This window comes from Ictidomys tridecemlineatus, chromosome 6 (assembly GCF_052094955.1).
Source record: "Ictidomys tridecemlineatus isolate mIctTri1 chromosome 6, mIctTri1.hap1, whole genome shotgun sequence".
Taxonomy (NCBI): domain Eukaryota; kingdom Metazoa; phylum Chordata; class Mammalia; order Rodentia; family Sciuridae; genus Ictidomys; species Ictidomys tridecemlineatus.
The window spans coordinates 73,774,625-73,792,233 of NC_135482.1; the positions used below are offsets into that span (position 1 = coordinate 73,774,625).

The 17,609-nt window shown below is 30.9% G+C and overlaps 1 protein-coding gene across 5 annotated transcripts in view; it reads right to left on the bottom strand.

Moving 5' to 3' along the window:
• Redic1 (regulator of DNA class I crossover intermediates 1) overlaps nt 1-17,609 on the bottom strand; it is a 79,781-nt gene that overhangs the window by 51,754 nt on the left and 10,418 nt on the right. For 2 of the 5 annotated variants that reach the window (XM_021732218.3, XM_078014897.1), the window contains exons 2-3: nt 7,791-7,830; nt 4,488-4,626 (exon numbers count right to left, since the gene is read on the bottom strand). In XM_021732218.3, coding sequence (XP_021587893.2) covers nt 4,488-4,593 — 106 coding nt within the window. In that variant the 5' untranslated portion in view covers nt 4,594-4,626; nt 7,791-7,830. Of the gene's footprint in view, nt 1-4,487; nt 4,627-7,790; nt 7,831-8,690; nt 8,830-17,609 lie in introns of those variants that run through there. The other 3 variants (XM_078014894.1, XM_078014896.1, XM_040280807.2) reach the window with 3 other exon arrangements.

A 17,609-nucleotide genomic window follows, 5' to 3' on the forward strand; every position in this document is an offset into this window, starting at 1 on the left:
ATAGAAGATAGAAAATCATAAATCAGAGTGAAAGTCAATGAAGAAAACAAAAGAAATAATCCAAAAAATGGATGAAACAAAAAGTCGATTCTTTGGAAAAATAAATAAAATTGTTGAACCCTTAGCCAAGCTAATAAATAAAAAGAGAAAACTCAAATTACCAAAATTCACAATGAAAATGGAAATATCACAACAGACGCTACTAAAATACAGATGATAATCAGAACCTATTTTGAAAATTTATTCTATAATTTAATAGAAAATTTTGAAGACAGCAATAAATGTCTAGAGACATATGATCTCCAAATTGCATCATGACTACCTAGAAAATTTAAACAGATCAATTTCAAGCAATGAAATCGAAGACACCATTAAAAGCCTATCAAGAAAGAAAAGCCCAAGACCAGATGGATTCTTAGCCATGTACTACCAGAACTTCAAAGAATTAACACCAATTCATGTCAAATGATTTCATGAAACAGAAAAGGATAGAATCCTTCCAAACTTATTCTATGCAGCTAGTATCACCATGATACCAAAACCAGACAAGGACATATCAGGAAAGAAAACTTCATACCAATATCCCTGATGAACATAAATACAAAAATTTTCAATTAAATTGTGGCAAATTGCATACAAAAACATATTAAAAAGACACTGCACCGTGATCAAGTAGAGTTCGTCCCAGGGATGCAAGGTTGGTTCAACATACAAAAATCAATAAACCTAATTCATCACGTTATTAGACATAAAGACAAGAATCACATGATCATCTCAATAGATGCAGAAAAAGCATCTGACAAAATTCAGCATCTATTCCTATTCAAAACACTAGAAAAACTAGGGATACTAGAAACATACCTCAATATTCTAAAAGCTATATATGCTAAACCCCAGAGCAACATCACTCTCAGTGGAGAAAAAATTGAAAGCATTCCCTCTAAAAACTGGAACAAGACACTTTCACCACTTCCAGGCAACATAGTCCTTGAAACTCTAGGCAAAGCAGTTAGAAGAAAGAAATTAAAGTGATACAAATAGGAAAAGAAGAGATCAAATTATCCCTATTTGCTGATGACATGAATCTATATTTAAAAGACTCCAAAAACTCCACCAGAAAATTGCTAGACTCAAAAATGAATTCAGCATAGTATCAGGATATAAAATTAACACCCATAAATCAATTGCATTCCTATACACAATGATGAATCAACTGAAAGAGAAATTAGGAAAACTACCCCTTCAAAATTGCCTCCAAAAAAAATTGGAGAATCAAGCTGACAAAAGAGGTGAAAGACCTCTATAATGAAAATTACAGAACACTAAAGTAAGAAATTGAAGAAGACCTTAGAAGATGGAAAGATCTCCCATGTACTTGGATAGGTAGAATTAATATTGACAAAATGGCCATACTTACAAAAGTGCTATATATATTTAATACAATTCCTATTAAAATTCCAATAATGTTGTGCATAGAAATAGAAAAAGCAGTCATGAAATTCATTGGGAAAAATTAAGAGGCCCAAAATAGCCAAAGCAATCCTCAACAAAAAAGTGAGGCTTCACAATACCAGAACTTAAATTATACTACAGAGCTATAGTAACAAACAATGAATGGTATGTGTTTGGCACCAAACCAAACATGAAGACCAATGGTACAGAATAGAAGATACAGAGACAAACCCCCATAAATATAGTGATCTCATATCGCCATAAACATACACTGGAGAAAGACAGCCTCTTCAACAAATGGTGTTGAGAAAACTGGATATCCATATGGAGAAGATTGAAATTGAACCTTCTCTCTCACTCTTCCCAAAACTCAAAGTGGATCATGGACCTGGGCATTAGACCAGAGACCCTGCAACTGCTAGAAGAAAATGTAGGCCCAATTCTCCATCATGTCAGCTTAGGAACCAACTTCCTCAACAATACTCCTAAAGTGCAAAAAGTAAAATCAAGAATCAATAAATGGGATATTATTAAACTAAAAACCTTCTTCAAAGCAAAGAAACAATCAAGAACATTCTGTAGAGATCCTACAGAATGGGAGAAAATCTTTGCCACATGTATATCATACAGAGCATGTATCTCTGGTAGATATTAAAAACTCAAAAACTTAACACCAAGAAAACAAACAACCCAATATATAAATAGGCAAGGCAACTGCACAGGCACTTCACTGAAAAAGAAATACAAATGCTCAAAAAATTATGAAAAAATATTCAATATCTCTAGCAATTAGAGATTGCTACTCCAATTCCAATTCACTCTACTCAGAATGGCCATTATAAAGAATAAAAGTAATAATAAATGTTGGCGAGGATACGGGGGAAAAGATTCAATCATACATTGTTAGTGGGACTGCAAATTGGTGCAACTGCTCTATAAATAGTATGGGGATTCCCCAGAAAACTTGGGAATAGAATCACCATTTGACCCACTAATCCCACTCCTTAATATATACCAAAGGGAGTTAAAAATCAGCAAACTACAGTGATGCAGCCACATTAATGTTTACAGCAGCTCAATTTACAATATCGAAGCTATGGAACCAATCTACATGCCCTTCAACAATGAATGAATAAAGAAAATTTGGTGTATGTACACCATGAAATATTATTCAGCCATAAAGAAGAATAAAACTATAGAATCTACCAGTAAGTGCATAGAACTGGAGAATATCATGCTAAGCCAATTCCAAAAAATCAAAGTCAGAATGTTCTCTCTGATATGTGGTTGCTAACACACAATAAGGGGATGGGGAAGGAAATAACAGAAGTTCATTGAATTAAACAAAGGAGAGTGAAAGGAAAGGAGGAGGAAAGGGAATAGGACAGACAGTAGAATGAACTGGACATAACTTTCCTATGTTCATATATGAATACACAACCAGTGTAACTCCACATCATATACAATCACAAGAATGGGATTCTAAGTTATACTCCATGAATGTATAATGTAACAAAATATATTCTACTGTCATTTTTATTTAAACAGAACAAATTTTAAAATTTTTTTAAAAGAGGTATCCTTCTGATTACTAGGGGCTGGGATGCTGGGGTCAGGGTAGAAGTGTAGAAGAAGGGTAAATGGATATGGTAAATGCACAATGTATGTATGTATGGAAATATCACAGGGAATCCCACTAAAATATATATTAATATGTATTCATAATTATAGTAATTGAAAACAGGTGTTATTCTTACACTTTAAGGGAAGTATTATAGTTTTCAATTTTTTTGAAAATATTTTTATTATGCTGGGTATAGTATCTAGATCTTCACACATGCTAGGAAAGCATTCTACCACTGAGGCACACCAGTCAAAACATCCTTCTCTCTGAAGACACAAGATCAAAGATAAGACTCTTAACCAACAGCAAGTTGCTCTTAGGTTAATATCATTAGCTCATGCTTTTCTTTTTAATCCAGTCATACATCTCCACAGCCATCCACTTCTTCATCAAACCTCGCACAGATTTACTGACTGATTTGGGTCTTAATTTTCTTATAAAGGTTGTCATGTCACATAAAACATTTTAAATATATCTCTATTAATTTGTTAATCTGTCATTTACTTGACAGATAGTGATTTGTCTATCATGTAGAAGACAGACATAACATGGCTGGGGCCTCAGCCATGAACCTTGTGATAGAAAGGAAAATATTTTTCCTTGCCTAAAAATCAGGCAATAAAAGTAAATACATTTAATTTATAGTAAGAAGTTTTATTCCCAAGTTCATACATAACATTTCTTTTAGAAATATAAATAAATGTACTTGTGCAAGTTGTCATTCATGGAGGGAGGAAGAAAAATTGGAGACAAAGTAAATGAAGAGATACTACTATTCTGATTGATTTATATCCTTCTTTGAATTGTCTTATTTTTAAGCTCCCATTTTAACACTTACTTAAAACATTAAATACCAGATATATATTTGTTCCTTGAGAGAGAGAAAAATAATCTGATTATCTTTTTGTTTAATTGAAGAGCAGGAGAAAACAGACATTATTTTCAAGTAGCATCCCGGGAATGTGTAAGAAGTAATTCAATCTTTTGAGACAGGAAACCAGTCATTCAGGAAAAAATCTTCCCTGTTACTTTTTTAAAACAAATTCTCTAAATGTAAAAGATGGTAAACATATTTGTTATTCCTTGCTTTCTAGCTAAACTCTGGTAACTATCTGCCTAGAAAAAAATAATGTAATAATTACAACAAATTCACTATAGTAATTAAAACTATCACTAATAAATTAATGTTATATAACACATATACAACCTAAATATAAAAATAAATGGATTAAGCAACAAAGATTTTAAACAATGTTCATTAAGATCTTGTTACTATTCTAATTTAAAGAGCACGTAAGTTTTAAATTAATTTGCCACATGCTTTGAGTTCTAAAATTGCAAATTAATTAGAAAGCCAAAAATTATTATGGTCACATTAAGGTTTAAACAAAATGCTACTGGAAAGACTTACCAGGTGTTTTCTTCTTACAAGATATCTGATTTACCATATATAGGTTAAGGAGGTCTAAACTGGCAGTGGAATTTTTTGCAGGGGACAAAACTCCCAGTAATTTCATTTTTGATTTTAACCTGTTCCTTTCAAAGTATTCCTAAAATAATTTAAAATGTTAAAAATTAATGCATCAACCAGTTAATTTAAGGCAGAACCATAAGTCATAAATGCACTAATGGTATTAAATCATTGACTTGATATTTGTATATTTTTGTGACACCACCTTTATATGTCTACATATGAATTAAAATCGATTATAATAACTTGTAACTTGCTTAAAAACTCTAAATTTCACAGCATTTAATAAAGTTTCTCTTGGATTTTTTAATTAATTTTTATTATAACATATGATATTTTAAAATGGAATTTTTTAAAAAAAAGTATTCCCAGGTATCAAAAATAATCTATATGCATAGTATAATAAAAACATTTGGCCAGGTACAATGGCACACGCCTGTAATCCCAGCAGTTTGGGAGGCTGAGGCTGAAGGATCACGAATTCAAAGCTAGCCTCAGCAACTTAGTGAGGCCCTAAGCAACTCAGTGAGACCCTGTCTCTACATAAAATTGAAAAAAGGGCTGAGGATGTGGTTCAGTGGTTAAATGCCCCTGGGTTCAATCCCTTGTACAAAAATAAACAAACAAAAACAAATCCGACAGGTTAAAAACCTGTTCTTCTACAAAGTATGCTATCCTATAAATATAAAAATGCCTTAAGGGTATGTTGCAGCTAAGTGTCATTAAAAGTCAGCAGAAATGAGAAATGAGAAAGAAGGAAACTTTGTAAAAATTATCTGCAATCAATGCCAATTTAGTTCACTGTATTATCCCTCCTTTATTCCTAGAAGGTTGTTTTTTTTTTAAAAAAAAAAGACAGATCTGCACATAATTATTATTCTTCATTCAGTTTTTATTTTCTTCCTGCTTGAACTATAATTATTCTTCCTTTTTTTCAAATTACGTCTTTAATTGACCAAATTAAAAAACACTGATTTGTGTAATATTAACTGAGCAAATATTATGTGCTAAACACTGTAACAAATTGTCTTTAAACATTTTCTATTCCATTATATAATTCATAATACAATACCATAGCTTCCTTAACATGTGAGTAGTTAGAAGGAAAAAGTCTAAGACAGGAAAAATCTTAACATAAGAGTCATATTTCCAAATAATTATATATCATATTTTCAAGAGGGTAAGGCTCATTCATATTAACTTCTTGGAATACTGTCAATTACAACCAACTTTAAAGGTTTTAGAAAACTTGTAAGAACTATAAAAGACTTGCCAACTATCAAACATAATAGTAAATGTTCTCTTATACAAAATATATCATAGATAGAGGGTATGCATACATATTTCATTTGAGTAATGTACAATCCTAAATTTGACTAAAATGTCTTTTAAATGATCATAGTATGATTCAGTAATAAAATAGTAGAAACCTCAGGATGAAAATATTTCTGCCCTTAAAAAAACTGTAATCCCAGCAGCTTGGGAGGCTGAGGCAGGAGGATTGCAATTTCCAAGCCATCTCCAACAATTTAGTGAGATCCTGGCTCAAAATAAAATAAATAAATAAATAAAGAGGGTTGGAAATGTGGCTCAGTGGTTTAGAGTCCCTGGATTCTATCACTGGACCAAAAAAAATTACCTATCAATGCTAGATCTTATACTTGATGGTGTACTGGAATTAAGAATATTATTTCTTGAGGCACTGTATTTTATGATAGATGAAATCATAGGAATGAGAGACACAATTACAACTGAGTATGACAGGGGATGATATAAAATACTGTGGAAGGTTAATGTAATGGGGGAGGATGGACAGATGGAGGGCAGGAGGACTAGGATTTTTTTAGGAAATGATTTCTAAGATAGATACATGAATCAGAGTTAGCCAAAGGGAGTAGAAATTAAAGGTTCCAAGAATAAGGGGAAAATACAAAGACTGTCTGCAAAGTGAGTAGCCTTGATTCCAGGAAACATCCCAAGAGAGGTTTATCCCTACTCAAGCTATCATGCTACCCATAATCTCTGTTCCTAGAAAGGACAAGAGTATGTCACTGATTTACCTGATATGACCAGGCTCAATTTTTCTATCAAGTCTTACTTGGTAGAAAAAAAACTAGAAAACAATCTGAATAAGAAAACTTTCAGAAAATCATAAATCAAATTTTAACTTAAAGCCATTAAAAAAGGAATAACCAGAGAGGCAGAAATAAAATCCAGAGAATGAGTCAAAGAAAGCATGGGATCAGTTTGTTTAAAAATATAGGAAGTGGCAGACTACATTGGAAATATCATCATATTAAAGTAAGTTGGGCTGAAAAACATTCTTTTGATTCAACAATAGAAGGCTCATTGTTGACATTAACAAGAATTGTACAGTGCAGCAGACTAAGAACTAAATGTGAAGTGAGAGTGAAGGGCCACAGAAGAAAAGGAAAGGATCCAAAGAGGACAACTATGCTGCCTTCACTGTCATTCCTTTTAATTTAAATTTTACTACCTTTGACATATTAGGACACTAGGTTTTTGTTCCTTTGTTTTTACTGCTTTGGACTTTTTGTGAAAGGAATCTTATTGCTTGTCTTCTTCGGTGAGTGGTTCTTTTGCTCAACATTATGTCCTTGAGATTGATCTACCTAATTACATGAAGTCGATACATACCATTACTTGAATATACCACAATCTGTTTGATAATTCTATTACTAATGGGTGTTTAGGTTATTCCCCTCTCTTATTCCTCCCTCTAGATGCACTTCTTTTTTCTCCTTCTTGTTTCTTTTTGTTTGCTATTTTAACAATAAAAGTGACCCAAACAATCTTATACATTATCTCTAAGTACACATGTATAAGAGTTTCTTTCAGGCATATACCACTCAGTATATACTTGCTCAACTTTATAACACAATCAGTAAAATAAAAAAGGACAAGTTAAAGCATGACAAAGGACAAGAGACCATTATAGTACTTTAGGCAGTAAATGATGATGTGAATTATAGTGCTAACACTATAACAGTGAGAAGAGGTCAGACTTGAAATATACCTTAGAACTAGAAGGATGTAAATAATCAACAATAATCTTTAAATCTCTGTCTGAGCAAAAGTATTTAAACAAGCTATCTACAAGGATGAAGACTAAAGAAAGATGATTGATTTGATTCACTTAGGTGAACTTATTAATAGTAGAAAATATTTCAGAAGATCACGATTCACATAAGGATAACACAAGTAAAAATATATCTTCCTCACCTTTTGTTTTCTCCTCTCCTGCTTGATCAGAACCCTGGTTCTAAAAATGGAAGCAAGACAGAAGATACAGTGATTAAAGAAATGACTTTAAAGACAATTGCCACCAGGTGTGGTGGTGCATGCATGCAATTCTAGCAGCTTGAGAGGCTGAGGCACGAGGATAATGAATTCAGAGCTAGCATCAGCAAAAGCAAAGCACTAAGCAACTTGGTGAGATCCTGTCTCTAAATAAAATACAAAATAGGGTTGGCCTATTATAAAATGTGGTTCAGTGGTTGAATGCCCCTGAGTTCAATCCCCAGTACCACAAAAAAAAGGCAATTTCTATTTTAGTTGAATTAAAGACTTGAAATGTAGTGATCATTGTATTTTCTTTTTAAAATTTTTTTTACTTTTTTTTTAGTTATCAATGGAATTTTATTTTAATTATTTAAATGCAGTGCTGAAAATCAAACCCAGTGCCTCACACATGCTAGGCAAGTGCTCTAACACTGAGCTACAACCCAGTCTAATTGCATTATCTTCTAAAAAGAAACTACAAAAATATTATTAATGTATTTATAGTATACATTTCACAAAATTTTCTTAGGAAATCCAGGATATAATAAAAAATGAATAATTGGCACAAAATAAATCTTAATTATAAAACCAAGATAGCAAAAGAAAGTAATACATTAGAAAAGATCTATTATTGAAACATTTCATCTGATAACAAAATCCTTGGTCAATATTTCTATTTTCTTTGCCTTTCTTTGTATTTAGACATTCTACTGAAATTGACAGGGAATCAAGAAGAGGCAAAAATCTATTTAAGATCCACAGAAATGTTAAGTTTAGTGCCAGAGCAAAACAAATTCAGATACATTAATAAATCAGTTATCTGTACTTTAAACCTCATACCTTATATCTTAGTCCTTTAACTCAAATATTGCAAGTTGAGTAGCTGATGTTAGGTTCAGAAAACTGAGCCCCAAAATATGCCACTTTGGCATGCTGAATATCCCTATGTAGGAGAATGAAATTAGATTCTCTATTCTTACCCTGTACAGAAGTCAATCAAAATAAATCAAAGATCTAAGTATAAGATCAGAAATACTGTAACTATTAAAAGGAAATATAGGGGAAACAATCCAACATATAGACACAGGCAACAACTTCTTGAATAGGACTCCAATAGCTTAGGAAATTATTGCAACAATTGACAAATGGGACTGCATCAAATAAAACAGCTTCTGTACAGCAAAGGAAACAATTACCACATGAAAGACAACCTACAGAATGGGAAAACTTGTTCCTAGCCACTCTTCTGATATAGGATTTATATCTAGAATATATAATGAACTCAAAATCTCAACATCAAAAGAACAATCCACTAAAAAATGGACAAATGAATTGAACAGACAGTTCTTAAAACTAGTAATACAAATGGTCAACAAATATATGAAAAAAAATGTTTAACTTCTTTAGCTATCAGGGAAATGCAAATCAAAACTACATCGAGAATCTATGTCACTCCAATCAGAACAGCAATCATCAAAAATAATAAATGCTGGTGAAGAAGCAGGAAAAGTGAAACTATTACACACTGAAGATGGGAATGTAAATCAGTACAGCCACTGTGGAAACCAGTATGGAGGTTCCTAAAAACCTAAAATAGAACTACCATATAATCTAGTTCTACTATTCATAGTTCTATTAGCAATGTTTCCAAATTTGGAAATATTCATGGACTACTATACACACTTTCATCAAATTTAATTAACCAAAATTTAGATGCAACCTGGCATCTCATTTTATAGCTAAAATCTTGGTAAGTTTTTCACACAATATTCCTGGTAGTCTTACAGGTAATAAGATTTTAATAAACAACATTATAAATATAATTATCCAAAAAAATTAAAGTCAGTATACTTTAGTGATATACACATACCTATTTATCACAGCACAGCTACAATAGCCAGGCTATAGAATCTGCTCAGGTTTCCATCAACAGATGAACGTGATACAGTTTTATTCAGCCAGAAAGAACATTTTCTTGTAAATAACATAGAGAAATTGTGTTATTTACAAGAAAATGGATAGAACTGGATAGTATTATGTTAACTGAAGTGAGCCAGACTAGAGAAAGATCATATTTTCTATTACATGTGGAAGTTAGTGTGAATTGAGGGATGAACATCATGAAAATAGAAATGAGATCAATAGGGTAGGAGAATGGAAGCTGGAAGAGAGGAAGGCAAGGGAAAGAAAACTGTCCAAATTATTTTATATGCATGTATCAATGTCACAAAGAAATCCACCATTCATTATAATAGTTGTACAATAAAATAAAAAATATTTTAGGAAATAACAGAAGTAAAATCTTGACCAAAAAAAATCTGAGCTTAGATCATAAATCCATTCACAATCTTTAACACAGACTAGGAAACAAGCAACTGGGGCTTTTTATTTTCACTTTCGACAGAAAGAGGTGACCTATGCCTCTCACAAAAACTCATGAGGTAGGAAACACTTCACACATAAACAAGGATCAAATGTTGGGCTACTAAAGAATACAAACGTCTTCTAAAGAGCTGCTCTACAATAAAATTAAAATAGGTGGTAATTAAAAAGTTATTTTAATTTGGCCATGTCATTCATACACATACACACACACACACACACACACACACATTTATGTATACACACACACATACACACATATACCTCCTAATATTGCTTCTTATGATTTACTTACAATAATACAAAATGAGACAGCAATGACAAGAGGACATATTCCCTAAGCAATGGATGAAAGTAGCACACACTTTATGTATCTAATAAAAATGATTCATGCCATCAGATGTAACTTTCCTATGTTCACATATGAATACATGACCAGTGAAACTCCATATCATGTACAACCATGAGCTTGGAATCCTAATAAGTTATACTCCATGTATGTATAGTATGTCAAACTGCACTCTGCTTTCATGTTATCTTAAAAGAATAAAAAATGATTCATACCAAAAAAATTTGCACATAATCCAAAAAATTTGCCAGTGAATCATCAAGTCATTTGCATTCTACATTGACTATTACAATATGTAACCAATTTACCAAAATTAAATTTTAAAAGGTTACTTTGATCTTATGCAAATGCTCTCCAACATATTTTACTACATGGGAAAACACTCTAAAACATATATCTGATTATCACTTAAGAATAGGACTTCCATAGAATGGTCCGAATTTAGTTTTCAACTCTTGTTTTTTGGTTATCCACTTCATGAACTCATTCCCAAAGTAAAATCTATATATAGTACTCTTTTCCATGTTAAGATACTTTCTTCATCATATATTCATATTTAAAACTTTCAATACTTTCAAGACTCCATTGATATACCAATCTATTAATGAAATCTATCTGTACTTTATAAAATAACTTTTATTAGAGTTTCTCTAATTTTTGTCTTAATATTTGAAAGATCAGAGACTTAGTGGTAGGAAGAAGGGTGAGAACAAGGCTAATCCTTTTTAAACTAACGACTATTTTATCCTGGAAAACATTTTATTTTTTACAGTACTGGAACTTGAACCCAATGGTACTCTACCATTGGTTACAGTCACAGGTTTTTTATTTTTTTATTTGTGAGACAGTCTTTTAAGTTGCAGAGACTGTCCCCTTATGATCCTTCTGCCTCAGCTTCCCAAGTATCTGGGATTATAGGTGTGTACCATGACACTCAGCCTGGAAAGTGGATTTTTAAAGAAATACATTACAATCATCTTGTTCAATGAAAGTCTGAATGAACAATATTAGCTATCATTATAGTTATGTACTTTAAAGAAAATCTGTAGGTTTTTTTTCATAGAACACTGTACAAGTTATTCATTCTGTGTAGTAGGAATATAAATATTTGCTATTCTTTGCTAAGAAAAAAGTGAGAGAAGTGTAAAGGGTTAAGGGAAAGAAAATTAGAAAAAAGGTGGCGGGGAGAAATAAAAAAAGAAACAAAGAGAGATGGAAGGGAACCATACTGACAACAGAACTGTGAACTTCTGACCTTTGATAATCTTTCTAGTAAGAAAACATTTAAAAGAAAATGTTAGGCTGGAGTTATGGCTCAGTGGTAGAACATTTGCCTAGCATGTGTGAGGCACTGGGGTCAATTCTCAGCACTGCATATAAGTGAATAAAATAAAGATTCATCAACATCTTTAAAAAATAAAATGCTAAAAAAATCCTTTAAAAAATCCAAGATATGGAGTCAACCTGGGTACCCATCAATAGATGAATTGGTTAAAAAAAAAAAAGTAGTGTATACATACAATGGAGTTTCATTCAGCCATTAAAAAGTACATAATCATGGTATTTTCAGGAAAATGGATGGCATTGAAAGTTATCATGTTAAGGAAAATAAGACAGACACAGAAATACAAGTATCATATTTTGTCTCTCATATGTGGAAACTAAAAAGAAAATGTCTTAAAATAAATGTCTATTAAAAAGACTCTTAAAGAAAGGAAAAGGCAGGATGCCTGGGGAAGGGGGGGCGTATATAGTAAGACAGTAGTAGTAAGGCAGGTATATATGAACAAAGCATGATATATACATGTATGGAAATATTGCAGTGAAAATCATTAATCTGTATAATTAATATGAATCAATAATTATAATAAAAATTTTAAAACAATAAGAAATTTGCCAAAGAATTGTTATAAACAGAACTAACCCATAAATTTTCATGGTGCATACAGGCAATATTGAAGCTACATCAGAAATTAAATACTATAGGTGTTATATAAGTACTGTACATTATCTGTCTTAAATTTCCCTTTTGTGTTTTTTGTGTGGTTTTACTTTTTTTTAGTTCCCTAATTAGTTTATATTCCTAGGGGCATGATGCCATGCAAAAGAAACTGTTTCAGAATGTTAACATCTTATAATAATATGTTCAGCAATTAAAATTAGAAAATATAAAGAAAATTAAAAGAGCAATAAATAACTAGCAGATGAAAAAATTCTACGCTTTGAATTACAGTGTAATTAATATTAAACTAAAACATCAACATCTAACAGTATTAGCTAGGGGACTAATTAAGATTCAAGACAGTTATTAGCCTAGAAAAAGTACTTGGCAGGTTTATCTGATGTGTTAGGAATAGTAATGATAAATGTCAAAATGCTATGGCTTTTAAATACTTTTCTCTTACAAGATAAAAGTTTTAAAAGATGTCTGAATTACAAGAGGAAAGATATTGAGGGAAAAAAATTGTAAAACCAATAAAGCAGAAATCTATATAATACTCAGAAGAGAGAACCTAATTAAAACAAGTTCTCAGAGACTTATTAAATCAAGAAAAAACTGAATATATTAATAGTTCTATTAGGAATGTTTCTAAAATTTGGAAATATTCATGGACTATTATACACACTTTCATCAAATTTAATTAACTAGTATTTAGATGCAACCTGGCTTCTCATTTTATAGCTAAAATCTTGGTAAGTTTTCCACACAAACATTCCTGGTAGTCTTACAGCTAATAAGATTTTAATAAGCAACATTATAAATATAAAAAATAATAATTTCCTACAAACATACTTTATGTAAATCTTTAAATACTGAAAGAAATCAGGGTAGGCAATGAAAGTAAATCATCCTAAGGCTTATGGTTAAGTTTCAAGAACAGTAAGATTCATTTGTTCCTATTTAAGAGATGTGTCTCACAGCCAGAATTCTATGTATTGAACTATTAAAATATTAATATTTCTATGTATTGAACTATTAAAATATTAATATTATATTGTCAAATTTCTAAAATATTCTATAGGAAAACAATTTTTTAAAATGTTTATAAAAATTAAAATTACATATACAGATATGTATGTATGTATATATGTCTAGATATCTACATATATTTCTACATATCTCTGTATCTGTAGATATCTCTATGGAGATAGATAAAGAGCTATCTCAATAGATAAAGCACTCGCACTCCTGCTCTCTCTCTCTCTCTCTCTCTCTCTCTCTCTCTCTCTCTCTCTCTCTCTCTCTCCAGGAACATTAAAATAAAAATTTCTTTTTTTATTAGTTCTTTTTAGTTATATATAATATTATGATTCATTTTGACATAATTATACAAGTATGGAATATAATTTGCTATACTTCAGTCCCCAATATTTTTCTTTTCCCTCCCTGTTCTCCTTGTTCTGTCTACTCTACTGGTCTTTCTGCTATTCCTGTATAGTTTTATTTTTGTTTTTGTTGTTTCAATTACTGCTTTGTGGATGTACATTCACTGTGATATACTCATATGTATACACAGGAAAGTTAGGTCAGAGGCCACCATTCTTCCTTTTTTCTGTTCCTCCTCCCTCACCCTCAATCCCCTTTCTCTACACCACCTGAGTTTTCATATAAAATATTTTAGAGGTTTGACAGCATAAAACTAATATTTTAATACTAGTTTTAATCTCAGTGAAGTATTTAATCTTTCCTATTTACATGGAATCTCCCACCCCCACTATTCTTTATTTTTCTCCCTTTTTTGCTGCAGCTTCTGTATATATATATTTTTTTAAAAATCAACCTTTAACTTTCTGGGTCTGGCTCATTTCACTTATCATGATGTTCTCCAGTTTCATCTATTTACCAGCAAATGTCATAATTTTATTCTTCTTTTTTGGATGAGTAATACTCCTTTGGGTGAAAGTAACACATTTTCTTTATCCATTCATCTGTTGGTGGGTACCCAGGTTAGTTTCATAGCTTTGTTATTGTGAATAGTGCTGCTATAAACATTGATGTGGTTGTACTCCTGTAGTATACTGATTTTAGACCTTTGAATATATACGAAGGAGTAGGTTAGCTGGGTCATACAGTGGTTCCATTCCTAATATTTTGAGAAATCTTCAGACCGCTTTCAAGAGTGGTTGCACCATTGCAGTCCCATCAACAGTGTATGAGTGTACCTTTTGCCTAATATCCTTACAACAGAAAATATTCTTTATATCAACTGTCAGAAGGCTAAACAAAAAAACATGAGCAGGAAAATTATTTCTTGAATTCATGTAATTAATTACTTAAGCTAAATTTGTCTCTAATACCTTGTTACTAATGGTTTTCAGAATAAAGTGCTTTTTCAATATGAATTTATTATACTTAAATTCTCTTCACAAAACTTTCCACAGTAGTCTTTAAAATCATATTTGGTTAATAAATTTAAAACTATTAAATACTCAATCAACAATTCTACATGAACTATATTATTTTTAATTGAGAAAATGCTCTCCTTATAGTTGCTGAAGTACCTGGTAAGGTCAGAGCAAATTTTGCCAAATGGAAAACAGTGTCAATTTTTTTTAATTTTTTTAAACTGATAGAAAAAAACATAAGAATATATTTACAGAATACCATGTGATGTTTTGATACATGTATATATCATATATATGTTTAAATCATGTTAAACATAGCCATCTCCTCATTTATTATTTCTTTATGGCAAAAAACATTAAAAATAATTTCTTCTAGTTTTTTGACATTTAAAATATATAATTATTATCTACAGTCACCCTACTGTGCAACAGCACACCAGAACCTTTTATAAACATAACTTAACACTTATTGATAACCTTTCCCACCTCCTACTTTGTTTTCATTTAGCCAAATATTTTCATATGTACATCTTTTCCAAACCATTTAAAGTAACTTCCTTATTTTTAAAGACAAAATTAACAAATAAATATAAGTTTTAAATATTTCTTCAAATTTAGATGGTATAAAACTGAGATGTTCCAGTTTAATTCATATTAAATTGAATATGTGAAATATAAAATTAACCAATTATAAATATTATTTAATCAAAAAGGTTTTTCTAACAGTCACAATATTTCAATACAGAATCTGAATTCCAAAAATAAAGTTTCAAAATTACATTTTGTACAGGATAAACCTTTAAAATTTTATTTTCTAAAAGCTTCAAACACTGAAATATTTGGTAATTCCAATTATACAATACTCTGAATAAATATTCCCACTAGTTTTTTTAAAAAATTGCCATCAAAATTTAGATGACTTGTTTATCAAAATATTTAATAACTACATAGGACCCACAGACTGATATATAAAGTAATTCTTTAGACTCAAACGTGTGACATCTAATAAAAGTAACCAAAAAAGTTAACAATAAAATACCAAAGCATTCTTTTTTTAATACAGCACCAATTTTGTCTCAAAAATAATGTAGTTCAATTTATTTTACTGTATATATAAAATAACTTGGAACTTTTGACAACTGCAGCTTCTATTAGATAAAATATCTTGCTTCTTTGGCTGCAGCTATGTGATTAATATATGTAAACTCAAATAATTCAAAGTATATCTCAGTTATACAGGTTGAATAATTGAGTAAAAACCCTGTTTTACTCATAAAGCTATGATCCATCAAATTTATATGCATATTATGATTCAGGAATCATTTTATCTTTATCATTTATGTTTATGGAATTCACTTTATGAAACTTTATGCAATTCATAATTGTATTCACAATAATATCAGATGTATTATCTTTGACAAAATGAGCTTCTAAGAATTTCTCTTTGATTCATGAATTAAATGAAATAATTATTGGAATTATTTTCTGTGTGGTATCTGGTGACACTCATGGAAAACTGGCATCATTCGACTGCTTATGAAGTTCTGCTAGTAAATCTACACATTTATAGTCATTACTTGCCTTTTTAAATACACACAAGAAAATTTTAAATTAAGAAGTCATTCAATCTAAATGAAAAGTCATATTTCACAGAGTACTAGGTAAATGCTCCTTTTGCAGCTAAATGTTAAGTTAATGTCTACTGGTATCTCCTCAAAATAATTACTAAATCTGAAAGCAAATACTGATATTTTTTCAATACATTTATGTCTTCAGATTTTTATGTGGTCATCAATATAACTATGGGGGATGCTGGATATTGATAAACATTTTGTGCACAAGTTATAGGTTCACTGATTTCCTTGAAAAGTGAAATATCCATGCTTACTATTTCACTAAGCATTAAGTTTTCCTTTATTTGAGCTCCCTGTTGCCAAAAAAAAAATTGTTACAAAAGCATTATCAACAGATGATAAAACAGTTGTTGACAAAGCTATTCTAGCAATAGCATTCTTTCAATTCAATAACATGCTTTCTGACAGGACTAGCTTCTATATTTCACATATATTTCATTAACTCCTAATTTAAAATTCCCCTTATTTCAGAGAGCTGTACAAATCCCTTAGACCTTAACTTGCAATGTTATAATGGCTAGATACATCAAGTGGACAGCAGAGACAACCCAAATAAATACTTTTGCCACACTACCCAGCAAGTTTTGTCTCTAACTACTCAGGTCCCATCACAATTTCTTTTGTCAGAAAGTACCTTTCATGCTGTCTTTAAAAGGAACTCTTATTATTTCATTTGGAGAGTATCAAATAAAGACCTGGATTACCACTGGATTTCAGATTTAACCAGGTTAAAATGAGAACTGTCTTTATTGCACATATGGCACACACACAAATAGAACTACGGCAGAGATTTTAAAAATGATATTCACTGAATTTTGATGGTTCATTTTAATGGGACTATTAACAATAGTTTATATGTAGTTTAAAAAATTCTAAGACAAATCCTAAATTAAGTATGACCCTAGGACAACACACAAACCTTGACTGTCAAACTGGGATGATATTCACTAAAACCTGAGTAATATCTACATTTAAAAGATGAGTAAAGAGAGATATAAAGACAAAGGCTAATTTCCTAAAAAGCCAATTAAGCTTAAGTTTCAGGAC